The following is a 14,010-nucleotide window of genomic DNA, read 5'->3' as shown; positions in this document are numbered from 1 at the left end:
GCTCTGGATTCAGGCCAACCTGGCTCAGCCATTTCCTAGGTGGGATGATCTCTCTGAAACTTGGCTTCTTCATCTGGGCGTAACCCTACTGTGTACGTGAAAGAATCTGAAATTATAGATCTACAAATTTCCATGCACAACACATGGCATGAATAGAATTCCATAATATAAACAGTAGTTATACTAGTTAAATTCCTATCAGGGTTTCTGTTCTGATCATATTACAATCAAATTGCTTTTGTGGTTTTTAACCAGTTGTATTTCCCACTCTCTGTGTCTGTGTTTTTTCCTTACTGCAGTCACCCAACAAGCCCACAATTCCCCAGGAGAAAATCCGGCCCCTGACCAGTCTGGACCATCCTCAGAGTCCTTTTTACGATCCAGAGGGCGGGTCCATCACTCAAGTAGCCAGAGTTGTCATCGAGAGAATCGCCCGGAAGGTACTGAGTTACAGTTCACCCTGGCACAGACCTTTCCTTCTAAGAGTGCAGGAAAACTGTACCCCTTTCTGCTCTAGAATCATGGAGTTCCTTGCATATTCCAGGATATAGAATTCCTGGGCCTTCCAAAGTTTCTAGTATGCAAATTATCCATTAGATGTAAATGAGCAAAATGAACATAGTAGTAGGGTTTGATGCTCAACTGAATGATTTGATCCAGGCAAATAGGTTTCCTCATGAGTTCCATAATCGATTACTAACATCTGCCATGGGTCAGGAACTGAAAAGCTGTGACTTTCTTGCCATTTCTTTTACAGTCAGATTATAAATGTTGGCCCAGAACTCCACCATGGCCTAGGACTTGTATTTAGGGTGGGAATTGGATTTTACATCTTCCCTCATCTTTCCCCAACACATTCCATTTTTTATTAAATTTACTGGGGTGCCATTGGTTAATAAAATTACATGGGTTTCAAGTGTACAATTCTATAATACATTAACTGTATATTGCATTGTGTGTTCACCACCCAAAGTCAAATTTCCTCCCGTCACCATATATTTGACCCCCTTTATCCTTTTCTACCTCCGCCCCTCTCCCCTTTACCTCTGGTAACCTCTAAGCTGTTGTCTGTGTCTATGAGTCTTTGTCTTGTTTGTTTGTTGCTTTCAGTTTTTATCCCACCTATGAATGAAATCATATGGTTCTCCACTTTTTCTGTCTGACTTATTTCACTTAGCATGATAATCTCAAGATCCATCCATGTTGTCATAAATGGCAGTATTTCATAAAGAAGATGTGGTACATATATACAATGGAATATTACTCAGCCATAAGAAGAGATGAAATACCACACATTCCATTCTTGAATGTGAGCCCTCCAAGTGAAATTCCTTTTGCAGGGGGAACAATGCAATATTGTACCTGACAACGTGGATGATATTGTAGCAGACCTGGCTCCAGAAGAGAAAGATGAAGGTACGTCAGTGGCAACACAAATTGGCACAATCTTTTGGGAAAGCAATTTGCTAACATGTTTTAAAAACCACAAACATCAGATATAGGATATCCTTGGACTTGGTGATCCCATCTTTGAGGAATTTTGCTTGCAACATAATCCGAACAAGGTCAAGGCTAGGCACACAGTATCAGGGGGTTGGTGAAGGAATGACCCTGGAATATGTGTTCAGCTGTATTGGGCCTTTAAAATGATCATGTGAACGGAATTTGCATGGGCGTCACCGTACTCACATCCCACTCTGCTGTGATTCTCACACTCACCTGGGAGGCAGGGGAAGGTATGTCTCTTCCTCCAGCAAGGAAAGTGAAGCCCAGGTCCCATAATCCGGAGGGAGTAGCGGAGCCATAGCTTCAGCTCAAGTTTTCTCACGGCATCTGGAGCCAGACAACCTGGGCTCTCGCTTTGTGAGAAGTTCATCTTTCTACCATGATTTCCTCAACTGTAAAATGGGGATGATAACAGAATCTGCCTGATAGAGAGTTGTTGGAAGGATCAAATGGGATAGAACATGAAAGGTTCTTAGAATGATGTTGGCACATAATAAGTGCTCAGTGAATATTGGCTGCCCTTATTCTTATCATGAGAACTGTGTATGGCATCACTGGGAAGATAAAGCAGCAGGACCAAAAAAAAAAACCTGTGCTTCCCCAAGTTGCCTACGATATGCCCTCCCCTGTGTGGAAACGATGTCTGCCACAGTGGGACTGGAAACAGACATTCATATGTTGAGGGGAAGGGATAGTAAGAGAAGCTTTCCTTCTGATTAGGTTATTTAGATATTTACTAGTGGAATGCTAAAATATAAATTTTTCAGGGAAGGGTTGCTTCCATCCCAGGAGTACCAGGCTCATGGAAGCTGGTCAGGCAGCAGGGATTTTCTTGTTCCTAAATGAGTCTGTCTGGGGAGAAGGACAGTCCCAGCTGCGACAGGCTCCCAAGGAAAACGTGTCCCATACTCTTCCCAGATGACACCCCTGAAACCTGCATCTACTCCAACTGGTCCCCCTGGTCCGCCTGCAGCTCCTCCACCTGCGACAAAGGCAAGAGGATGCGGCAGCGCATGCTGAAGGCACAGCTGGACCTCAGTGTCCCCTGCCCTGACACCCAGGACTTCCAACCCTGCATGGGCCCAGGCTGCAGTGATGAAGGTGAGGCGACAACCCCGGCCAGCCAGACACTGGCAGGAGCTCAGGAAGGGAGGTTCTGACTGGCGATGCCGGCCCCTCAGACCTGGTCAGGCAGCTTCCCCAGGGGGCCCCAGGGCCCTGACTGTAGCTGTCAGTGGGGTCCACCCAGGCTGGACCCCCATCTCTAACAGTGTCTCAAAGACTCTGAACACAGATCATGTCTTATGACATCAAAAGGATTCTTGAAATTGACTGACCACCCTCCCTCTTTCCCCAGCTATAGAAGAAAACACACAAGTTAATGAAGAGCTAGCAAACATCTTTTGGCAAATCACAGATAACAAGCAGCCTGCTGCTGGGCCTTAGCTCCAATCTCTTTTTAAGAATCAGGTAAACAGGTTAGGCAAGATTGAATCTACCGTGTTTTCCCGAAAATAAGACCTAGCCGGACAATCAGCTCTAATGCGCCTTTTGGAGCAAAAATTAATATAAGACCCCATCTTATTTTACTATAAGACCCCATCTTATTTTACTATAAGACGAGGTCTTATATAATATAATAATATAATATAATACCACTTCTTATATTAATTTTTTCTCTAAAAGACGCATCAGAGCTGATTGTCTGGCTAGGCCTTATTTTCAGGGAAACACGGTAGAACCATTGCCCTGATTCTGTGTCATTCACAGGCCCTCATGTATGTCCTGCCTCAGCCTGAATCAGAGCACACACTTCCTGTGTCAGGCCCTTGGGGCTGATTGCAGGAATTCTCAGACTGTCTCTCTGCACCTGCTCAAAGGTCAGGCTTGAACTAGGAACTTGCACCACCTGTGTCATGATGGCTCAAGCTTCAAGATGGCACTAAGATGGCTGCTGTGCAAAGCTCAGCTGTCTAACTTTCCAGGGTATGACTCCTCTCTTCATCTGGACAGATCTATATTCTGTGGTCTTCTGTCTCAGTGGAGCAGTAAGGCAATAGAAAGAGAGATATAGGCTGAGCTGGTTTATGGCAGGAAGAAAGCCACTCCCAACCTGAGGATAACTGAGGAAAGCTTACCCCACTGCAGGTCATTCAGTCTCTGGCTCTTCTTGGGGGACAGTCTTCAACACCTCTCCGGGCTGCACACCCACAGTGATTTATTGTTAACTGAGTTCATGACAGGACGCTTCAGAGGGGAGTGAATCCTGCCAGAGACAGGCCTTTCCCACAAACAGGCATGGAGGAAGTTGTGACAGGCCTGGAAACATTGGAGATGCTGTCTTTTGAGGGGGTTGTGGGCTGTCTGACTGAGGTCTGCAGTGGAGTCAAGGTCTTTAACTGCCCCCTCCACAGGGGACAGTCCTTCCTCATACCAGTTCAGGGGTCTCCCACGTGCCCCCAGTTTAGAACTGGGCTCCCAGTTCTAAAACATGTTGGGCTGTGCCTGCTCTCTTTTATTTCCATTTTTTTTATTGCAGTACACAACATCAAATTTACCATCTTACCCATTTGTAAGTGTACACTTCAGTGGTATTAAGTAAACCCACATTGTTGTGTAACCACCACTACTATCCATCTCCAGAACTCTTCCCATCTCGCAAAACTGAACCTCTGTACCCATTAAATAACAACGGTCCATTCCCCCTTCTCTCAGGCCCTGGCAACGACCATTCTACTTTCTGTCTCTGAATTTGACTACTCTAGGGACCTCAGATGAGTGTAATCATACAGTATTTGTCTTTATGTGACCAGCTTATTTCACTTAGCCTAATGTCCTCAAGGTTCATCTATGCTGTAGCATGTGTCAGAATTTACCTCCTTTTTAAGGCTGAGTGATACTCCATTATATGTATATACTACATTTTGTTTATTTATTCATCTGTCGATGGACACTTGGGTTGCTTTCACATTTTAACTACTCTGAATAATGATGCTATGGACATTGGTGTACAAATATCTTTGGGACTCTGATTTCAATTCTTTTGGGTATATATCCTCAAGCGGAATTGCTGGATCATATGCTAATACAATTTTTAATCTTTTGAGGAATCACCATACTGTTTTCCACAGCATCTGTACTATTGGACATTCCCACCAATTGTGCACAGGGTTTTGATTTCTCCATCTCCTTACCAATACTTGTTATTTTCTGTTTTTATTGGAAAGTAGCCATCCTAATGGGTGTGCAGTAGTATCTCATTGGGTTTTGATAGCATTTCCCCAATGATTAGTGATATTGAGCATCTTTTCATGTGTTTACTGGCCGTTCATATATGTTGTTTGGAGAAATGTCCATTCAAGTCCTTTGCCCAAATTTTAATCAGATTGTTTAGTCTTTTGTTGTTGACTTTTAAGAGTTCTCTGTGTTCTAGATATAAATCCCTTATCAAACATATGATTTGCAAATATTTTTCCCATTCCATAAATTGCCTTTTCACTATTGATAGTGTCCTATGATGCACAAAAGCTTACTTTGCATAAAATACAATTTGTCCACTTTTTCTGTGATTGTCTGAGCCTTTAGAGTCATATCCATGAAATCATTGCCAAATTCAATGTCATGAAGCTTTTGCCATGTTTTTTCCTAAGAATTTTATGGTTTTAACTCTTACATTTAGGTCTTTGATCCATTTCAAGTTAATTTTTGTATATGGTGTTAGGTACAGATCCAACTTAATTCTTTTGTATGTGGATATCCAAATTTCCCAACACCATTTGTTGAAAAGACTGTCCTTTCTCTATTGAATGGTCTTGGCACCCTTGTCAAAAATCATTTGACACAAATGTGAGGGTTTATTTCCAAGCTTTCTATTCTATTCCTTTGGTCTATATGCCAGTACCACACTGTTTTGATTACTGTAGCTTTGTGGTAAATTTTGAAACCAGAAAGTATGAGTCTTCCAACTTTGTTCTTCTCTTTCAAGATTATTTTAGTTATTCGTGGGCCCTTTAGAGTTCACATGAATTTTAGGATACAGCTTTCTATTTCTGCAAATGGGCCTGCTTTTTCTACCTGAGATCCATGCTCCTCAGAAGCTATTCCACCCAAAGCCAAATAGAATCTTCTTGTGCCCACATCACGTTTCCTTCTGCACTTGATTATTTGGGGTAGGATTTGGAATATGAAGGAAGCAGACACCCCTTTGGACATTCAGATGGAAATATATGACAACATGAGTGTACATGTTATTGTGGCCACCACATCTTAGAGTTTCTTCCTAATTATCTGAGACAGCCCCTTATCCCAGGCCTTGTCATCTCTCCCCGACTTCCAGGGCACCACTAGAAGGATCTTTTGCAAACACTTGATCATATCACTCCCTAGCTGGAAAACCTGTGGCTCCCTGTTGCTCATGTGCAAACTCCTCAGCCTAATTTACTGGCAAAAGAGTCCTGCAGAGATCTAAGGTGGGCGCAGTGACAGTGAGCACTGTGACACTCATTCAACACTGTATTATACTGCAATACTGAGAGACACACTGTCAGGAATGGCACCTGAGGACATCGTCTGAGGGATACTTGAAGAGCAGAACCTCTTGAATCCAACCTCTTCCTCTCAGAAGACACTCAGGTTGGTGGGGAGGGTATTCTGCCTGCCCAGATTATGGGAAGCCTGAATTGGGGCTTGTCAATCCCTATCTCCACAATCATATCACACTGGAACATAATTATCTTATTTGGTTGTACATGTACTTTTAGTTAGCTCTGTCCCTGGGTCTAACATGTGGGTTCCAGCTATGATTTCTTGCTGCACTACCAGCACTGTCTAGCTACACTGCCCATATGTTAAACAACAGTGTGTCCGCATCACACATGTATAAGGGATAGCCTGTGGCCATGTGCAGGCAGGCCTCATACTCTGACTCTGATCGTCCTTTAGTAGCTTCACCTCCCAATACACATATACGTGCCATGCAGGCGGTTTTGCCTTCACCTGAAATGCCAATATTCATTACCCAACAGGTGCACTCAGACGTGCCCTCTTGTGTGAAATCTTCCCTAGAACTCCCAGAAGGAGCGAGATTTCCCCTTCTTCTGAGCTTCCCAATTCCCTGGGCTTATGTCTGTTATCATATTTTCAATATCTGGAATTGTCAGTTTCTCTCTTTCTCTCTCTCTTTCTCTCTCTCTCTCTCTCTCTCTCTCTCTCTCTCTCTCTCTCTCTCTCTCTCTCTGTCTCTGGAGTAGAACAAGATCCATATCTTACAACTCTTTTTAACCTCAGTGCATACCACTAAGGATCCAGTTAATCTTTATTGATATGAATAGATGGATAGTGGATGAATGACTTCATTTTCCTCTTCTTTTTTAAGAACTAAGCTCACGCACACACACACACACACACACACACACACACACGCACACACACACACCTGTGCTTCCACCAGGAGCAGCACCCCACCACCACCTTTGAAACAGGACCCCAGCCATGCTGAGAGGTTCGATTCTCTTTTTCACCATGGCCTTTGCTAGCGCCCAGTGATGGCAGCAAAGGCATATATAGTCCAATACATCTACAAAGAAGGCTGGCTATATTGCCTTCCTCACTCTTCCTCTATGTCCCTCTTGCCTGACACACACAGACATTCTCTCCCCACTTCCCACTCCACCATTTGCTCCCCTTTAGCAGCTGGGGTCTTCTCAGCTGAGGCATTGAGATGCCTGTGACCACTTAGTATAATCTGCTCTTTGGGCACGAATCAGCCCTGTGTCCTCAGGTCCCTATGTCCCAAGGTCAGTCCCACTTTGTACCCACAGGAACGAAATTCTCTCATCTATTTTTCTTGACTGGGATTTGGCAGCTTTAGACAATAACTAAAGTCTCAGCTTCCTGTGATCAAAAGAGCTTACACAGTATCCCAGAATACATATAATTACTTTCCACTGCTGTCCAGTGGAATTTTCCATCCTAACGGAAATGTTCTACATCTGTACTGTCCAATATGGTAGCCACTGGCCATACATTGCTAATCAGCACTTAAAATGTGGTTAGTGAGTGAGGAGGTGAATTTTAAATTTTACTAGACCATGCGAATGGATTAGGACTTAAATTACATGTAGATTAAGTTATATCTTATCATATATATGTGTATATATATATATATATATATATATATATATATATATATATATATATAACATCCTTTTATCTATCCAAGCTTCTCTCACATGTATTGTCACAGAATAAGGAATAAGGAGTATTCCTGAGTGCCCCATGCACCTAAAAAAAGACATTTCATTTCCTCTTCGAAAAATTCCTGGTTTAAAGGTTTACACCTTTTATGTTCTCTTCCATCCTCAACTGCCTAACTTCCTTTGAAAACCAGCTCGTTCCTTCTTGAGTCCTGCGCTTGAGGAGCTGGGTCGCCCGGGTCGTGTCTGGCGCGCCCCCTGGCGCGCGGCGCGCGGGCTGCAGCGTTCGCTCCGTGTGTTGCAGAGGGCTCCACGTGCACCATGTCCGAGTGGATCACCTGGTCGCCCTGCAGCATTTCCTGCGGCACAGGCATGCGGTCCCGAGAAAGGTACGTGAAGCAGTTCCCGGAGGACGGTTCCGTGTGCACGCTGCCCACCGAGGAGACGGAGAAGTGCACGGTCAACGAGGAGTGCTGTGAGTGGAGGCACCGGGCGGGCGGGGCGGGCGCCGGGCTCCCGAGGCTGCCCGTGCCACTCCAACGGCCCGGGACTCCCCAGCTCCCAACAGCTGCCTGATGACTGAGTGGGGCGAGTGGGACGAGTGCAGCGCCACCTGCGGGATGGGCATGAAGAAGCGGCACCGCATGGTCAAGATGAGCCCCGCCGATGGCTCCATGTGCAAGTCCGAGACGTCTCAGACAGAGAAGTGCATGATGCCCGAGTGCCGTGAGTCGGCGCGGGAGGTGGGGACGGGGACAGCTGGAGGGACCATAGCACCCGTGCTACCACCACCAAGGTCGGAGGCTGGGCAGGTACAGGGTAGTAGAGAGTCCACGGTCCTTTCAGGGCACAGCTAGGAGCAAGATGAGAGCCATCTGTGTGTAGGCATCAACCAGACCCAGAGAGAATGGCCTCCTTCGAGGGACTGGATAGAATGCATCTGCAGCTGTGTTTTACAGGGTCCCAGGGTATTTGTTGTGGGGGTAATAATCCATTTAGGCGGAGGTGCATTCCCCAGGTCATCCTGTGCCCCCCCACTCTTGTTTTACATTGGACTTGTGGGCCCCACAAAGCATTTCAACCTCTGCTCGATGTACATGTGCACACAGGTCCACACATCAGTACACATATGTACACATGCACACAGCACGTATGAGTACACATTCTAGGGGCTGCAGCACCAAAGTTTCCAAAAATGCCAACACTGAGCGTGTCTTTCAGTGCATGGTTCGTGGCACATGTGGGATGTTTCTGTCTAGACCCTACGCAGACCCTCAGTGATGTTTCAAGTGTGACTCGTGTATTCATAGTACTGAACCACATCTGATGTCATGACATGGCCACCAGTGGGGCCAGGGGAGATGCAGGAGAGTGACAAGAGCAGTCGTCTGCTAAGCCACTTGTTGCCCCATGGGATTCAGCTGGGTATCTGAATCCATCGGTCAGTGTCACTTTGCTCCAGGGGCCAGAGTGAGGGACAGAGGGAGAGGGGTACAAGGAGATCAAGCAAAGGGGGCCTGTTGTCAGCGGCACACCTGTCTTTCGGCCTAGACACCATCCCATGCTTGCTGTCTCCGTGGTCTGAGTGGAGTGACTGCAGCGTGACCTGTGGGAAGGGCATGCGGACCCGCCAGCGAATGCTCAAGTCTCTGGCTGAACTCGGGGACTGCAACGAGGAGCTGGAGCAGGTGGAAAAGTGCATGCTGCCTGAATGTCGTAAGTCCTGGAGTTCCTGCAGGCCTGCTTGTCCCCTAGTAACCAGCCCCGTGTGGGGATCACACTGCTTGCTAGCTGGTAGAGTCCAGCTCTTTGCTGGGGAGAAAGCGCATGGGTTTGGACCTCTGTTAGCAATGTTATTTACAATCTCAGTCAGTCTCATTAATAATGAGGACCCCTCTACTGTCTACAAAACACACCAACTTGCTATGAAGTCTAAACGGGAGACTTAGATGAAAAACCCTCAGCATGGGCTCAGTAAATCTTACGTCTTTCCCTCCCCCACCCCAATTAGGGGCTGTCTGACCAATGGATTTGCCAAGCTTTTTCATTTTCTTCCTCCTCCCTGTGACCATTTTATTTACACATGACCAAAGGGTGGACATTAAGTCAGAGATACTCGTTCCCCTGCAGCCTTGGTAAGACCAGCCGGCAGGAAAACAAGCCAAGCTCTCAAAACCTCACTGCCCACCCCCGTCTCCTCCAGAATCTGTGATCCGCTCTATGTATTTCATGGGTACTAATCTCCAAGGGGAGGAGAGGCTGTTTTTCTGGCTAGTCTTCCAAGAGAGCTTCTCTTTCAGGTGGTGGAAAGTCAGACACACTTGTTATGATCTGTTTTTTGGCTTTCTCTGAAATGCACTTGTAGTATTTCATGCTCCCTCTCTCTGAATACTCAGGCTGCTTGCCCAGATCCAGATCTATTCTGGAAGCTCACAGAGCAGGGCAAGAGGCTCTGATCACATTTTCGAAGTACCCCCAATGCCTTCTTGAGTCAGAGGCCACAGAATGTGGGTTATGACCTGGGCACCAATCCTGCCTCTACTGCTCACCAAGCAGGCGGGCTAGATGAAGTCAGTCTGCCTCTAGGAGCCTCAAGTCCTTCTGTAAAACTGGATAACCACACCTGCTTTGCATTTCTCATAGGCTTGTGTTGAGATGTTCAAAGGAGAGTGTAAGTGATAATGCCTTGTTCCAGACATGATACACTAATGCCCATCTGTGTCTTGCCAGCCATTGACTGTGAGCTCACCGAGTGGTCCCAGTGGTCAGAATGTAACAAGTCATGTGGAAAAGGCCACATGATTCGAACGCGGGTGATCCAAATGGAGCCTCAGTTTGGAGGTGCACCCTGTCCAGAGACTGTGCAGCGAAAAAAGTGCCGCATCCGGAAATGCTTCCGAAATTCATCCATCCAGAAGCTGCGCTGGAGAGAGGACCGAGAGAGCCGGAGGAGTGAGCAGCTGAGAGAAGAGTCTGATGGGGAGCAGTTCCCAGGTGCTGCTCCCAAGTGTGAGGAGTTCAGGGAGATGTCAAAGGGGGAGAAATTAGAGTGGGTTTTGAAGAACTTGTAGGAGTTTGCTAGCTAGAGAAGGGCATCCCAGGCAGCAGGAATGGTCATTGCAAAAGCAGAAATACCAAAGAGCACAGTATGTGTAAGCAATAAATGGGATGCAGATGGTGCAGAGTACAGGTTGGAGAGGAACCAGACCAGAGGTCTAGAGGCCTGCTGAGGATTTGAGACTTGGTTCTGTGGGTGCCGATTTTAAGCAAGAATATGACTTTTACAGATCTGTTGAGTGGTTTTGAAGTGGCAAAGAGGTACAGAAGCCAGTTATTTAAAAAAAGAAATTCCTAACTGGGGCTTCACTGCTGAATAAGCTGGTCCAAGCCAAGCAGTGTCATCAACTAAATGATGAAACAGTAAGTTAGGAAGATACATGATTCAGTCTTGGGTACAGGGCAGTGGATGGTCTTTCCTCCACAAAATGCCCGTATAAACAGGAAGGTTGATGATAATGTTGAATTTCATTAAACTCATTAAACTCATTAAACATTTTTAAAGGCATAGATCACGTTACCCCTTCTTTCTTCCTTAAAACATGCTACCTCCATCTAGGGCAATGAGAGAAATGCAGATACGAGGAGCTACCTGACAGTCCAGGCTTTCCATTAGGGAGCCATCCCTTTCTAGCATTATCAAAATGTTGTCTGTTGCACATGGTCGTCAGTCAGCCAGTCAACAAACATGCATTAAGCCCAACTGTGTGCCAGGCAGGCACTCTAGCATGGTCTTCTCCATGAAACTTAATATGGAATGATCATAAACATGACTGGTTCTACAAAGGAGTCATATATACAATGCCAAGGAAACATTTTTTTAAAAAGATCTAACATCTGGGGAAGTTTTCTTTCGTAAGGGCACGTTTTGTAGGAAAAATAATAAATTTGAGTTTACTTGGTATTTGGGAGGCTAAAGACTTGGGGAGCAAAGCATAAGGAGGTAGTTAATTGCAACTTGAGTGGTTGCTGCATTAACAAGCCATCCCCAAACAGTAGCTTTTTAAAACAGTCACTTATTAACAGGATTCTGTGGTTGAGTGACTTGGGTGGCTCAGCTGGATGAGAATTCTGAGGTCTAGCTTAGACTCATCCTGTGGTTACTGTCGGCTGATGGCTCAAGTAGGGCTGGAAGTTCTAGCCCGGCCTCACCGGCATTTCTGGGGCCTCTCCCCACATGATCTTTCCAACACTCTAGCCAGACTGCCCTACATCGTGGTGGGAAGATCCCCAGCAGCTTTTTTCAAACATGTTTACTCATCTCCTGTTGGCCAAAGCAAATCATAGATAATCAAGCCCAGATTCAAGAGGTGGAGAAATAGATCTGCCCTTTCATGGGAAGAGCTGCAAAGTATTTATGGCCACTTTTTGCAGTTTTTCACCTATGAGTCCACAATAAGGACACTATTATTTCATTCAACAACTCGTTACGTACAAGAGCAGAGCAGCCCAGGCAACTAGGTTTGACAGTTGTTCTGTCCCCAACGTCTGGTGCCTAACCAGGCCTTCTCATACTTGCAGGCTGTCGAATGCGCCCGTGGACAGCCTGGTCGGAATGCACCAACCTGTGCGGAGGCGGGATTCAGGAACGCTACATGACTGTAAAGAAGAGATTCAAAAGCTCCCAGTTTACCAGCTGCAAAGACAAGAAGGAGATCAGAGCATGCAATGTCCACCCTTGTTAGCAAGGGTCCACGCTTTCCAGGGCTGCACTCTAGATTCCAGAGTCACCAATGGCTGGATCGTTTGTTTGCTTGTTTGTTTAAGGCAATTTAAATTGTGTACACTAGTTTTCATTTCTGCGGTGTGTTCTGCCCAGTAGTCTGTGGATGCCGGGTACATCCTTTCTGTATACTTGTCGGTGGGCACAGGCTGAGCAGGGCTCTCTCATCCGCAGCCGGCCCTCCTCCAGCAGACATGAGTCGTGTCAGCTACCCTGTACCAAACGGAAATGTGTTCCTCTGGGGCATCCACTTGGGCAGAACAGAGACCCTGGCCTCCTCCACAGGGAGAGGCAACTGTATCTGGAAATGGCTGTGCCTCCATCCCAAGGCGCAGCAGGAAAAATCCATCAGGCAGAGAGCAGATTCCCTCCTCATCTTTGGCCTGCTCTATCTTGCAGGAAGCCATTGGTTGCCCATCTCTTTTCACTTAGTGGGGCTTTAGGTCCCTTTGCTGAGTCTCCTCAGTCATCAATAGTTCTTGGGGGAAAACAGCTGGTAGACCTGAAGAGGGGCATTGATATTGGGTGGCTTTTTTCTTTCACTGAGAAGTTCTGAATACATTTATCTCACCTCCTAATATTGGTTCCTGATACCCCAAAGGAAATAATGGCTGCTTTATTTGAATGTAAGGTTGCCAGTTCTTATACTTGACCCAAAGGGTAACTAAATCCAGAAAAGATTTTTCCCTTGTTTTTTTGTTTGCTACAATTCTCCTGCGAAGTCAGCCTCATGAACCTTCTAGATCCTTACTAGAACCAAGGCCAAGCAGCAAAACTGGCCTCGCCAGCAGTCCCAAACGAGTTTTTAGGCGTTTCCGACACACATCTAGACTTCGACATTTTCAAACCACTTCTAACAAGAAAACTTTTAGTTTTAATGCAAACATTTTGCAGCCCACCAAGCCATTCCTTCAACAAAAATATTATTTCTGTACTTTAAAGGGTTTTTTAGTCATGATATTCTCTACGTAGAAAGAAAAAGTGTTGCAAAGACCAAGAACGATAGAAATCTAGGGGAAAAGAATATTACAGAATAAAGCTGGGCAAGAAAATCTGGTGGGAAGTTAAACGTGTATCAGCTCTCCTCTCAGCGCTGGTCCTCCAACACCCCTGGGGAGGGCCCTGGTCTTCCATCCACTTCCAAGCACGGCAGCACACCAAATTCAGGGAGGCTGACGACCAAGGATACGTGTCAAAGGCCATTTTACTGAATTGAGTCTGTCTACAGTAGTTACTCACTCATTCATTGTCAAAATTGTTTCACTTCTGTTGCAGGTCTTTTTCATTATGCTCAACCCAAATGTGTATCATGGATGAGATACATAAAATGCTTCGAATACATTTTAAGACTTTGCATTAAACACATCGGGGTATTTCCAAACACAACATATATATGCTATAGCCCTGAATCTGTATTTTCTTTAACACGAGACTGTTCAATAAAAAATTCATTTGGGTCTGTCGTTTGTGTTTTTAAACTAGTTAAATGGTCAGAAGGTTGGGTCTGTTATTGGTGTGTAGTTATTATCC

General features: G+C 45.7%; 1 protein-coding gene across 1 annotated transcript in view; it reads left to right on the top strand.

The window, feature by feature from the left end:
• Positions 1–13,961, top strand: part of SPON1 (spondin 1) — a 226,057-nt gene extending 212,096 nt beyond the window's left edge. The window contains exons 9-16 of the mRNA XM_081062697.1: positions 300–440; positions 1,341–1,416; positions 2,425–2,607; positions 8,005–8,175; positions 8,259–8,426; positions 9,252–9,416; positions 10,431–10,694; positions 12,279–13,961. Coding sequence (XP_080918823.1) covers positions 300–440; positions 1,341–1,416; positions 2,425–2,607; positions 8,005–8,175; positions 8,259–8,426; positions 9,252–9,416; positions 10,431–10,694; positions 12,279–12,442 — 1,332 coding nt within the window. The 3' untranslated portion in view covers positions 12,443–13,961. The remainder of the gene's footprint in view (positions 1–299; positions 441–1,340; positions 1,417–2,424; positions 2,608–8,004; positions 8,176–8,258; positions 8,427–9,251; positions 9,417–10,430; positions 10,695–12,278) is intronic.
• The last annotated feature ends 49 nt before the right edge of the window (positions 13,962–14,010 follow it).

Source organism: Rhinolophus hipposideros (genome assembly GCF_964194185.1).
Source record: "Rhinolophus hipposideros genome assembly, chromosome: 10".
Lineage (NCBI taxonomy): Eukaryota > Metazoa > Chordata > Mammalia > Chiroptera > Rhinolophidae > Rhinolophus > Rhinolophus hipposideros.
This window is presented reverse-complemented; position numbering and strand designations above follow the sequence as displayed.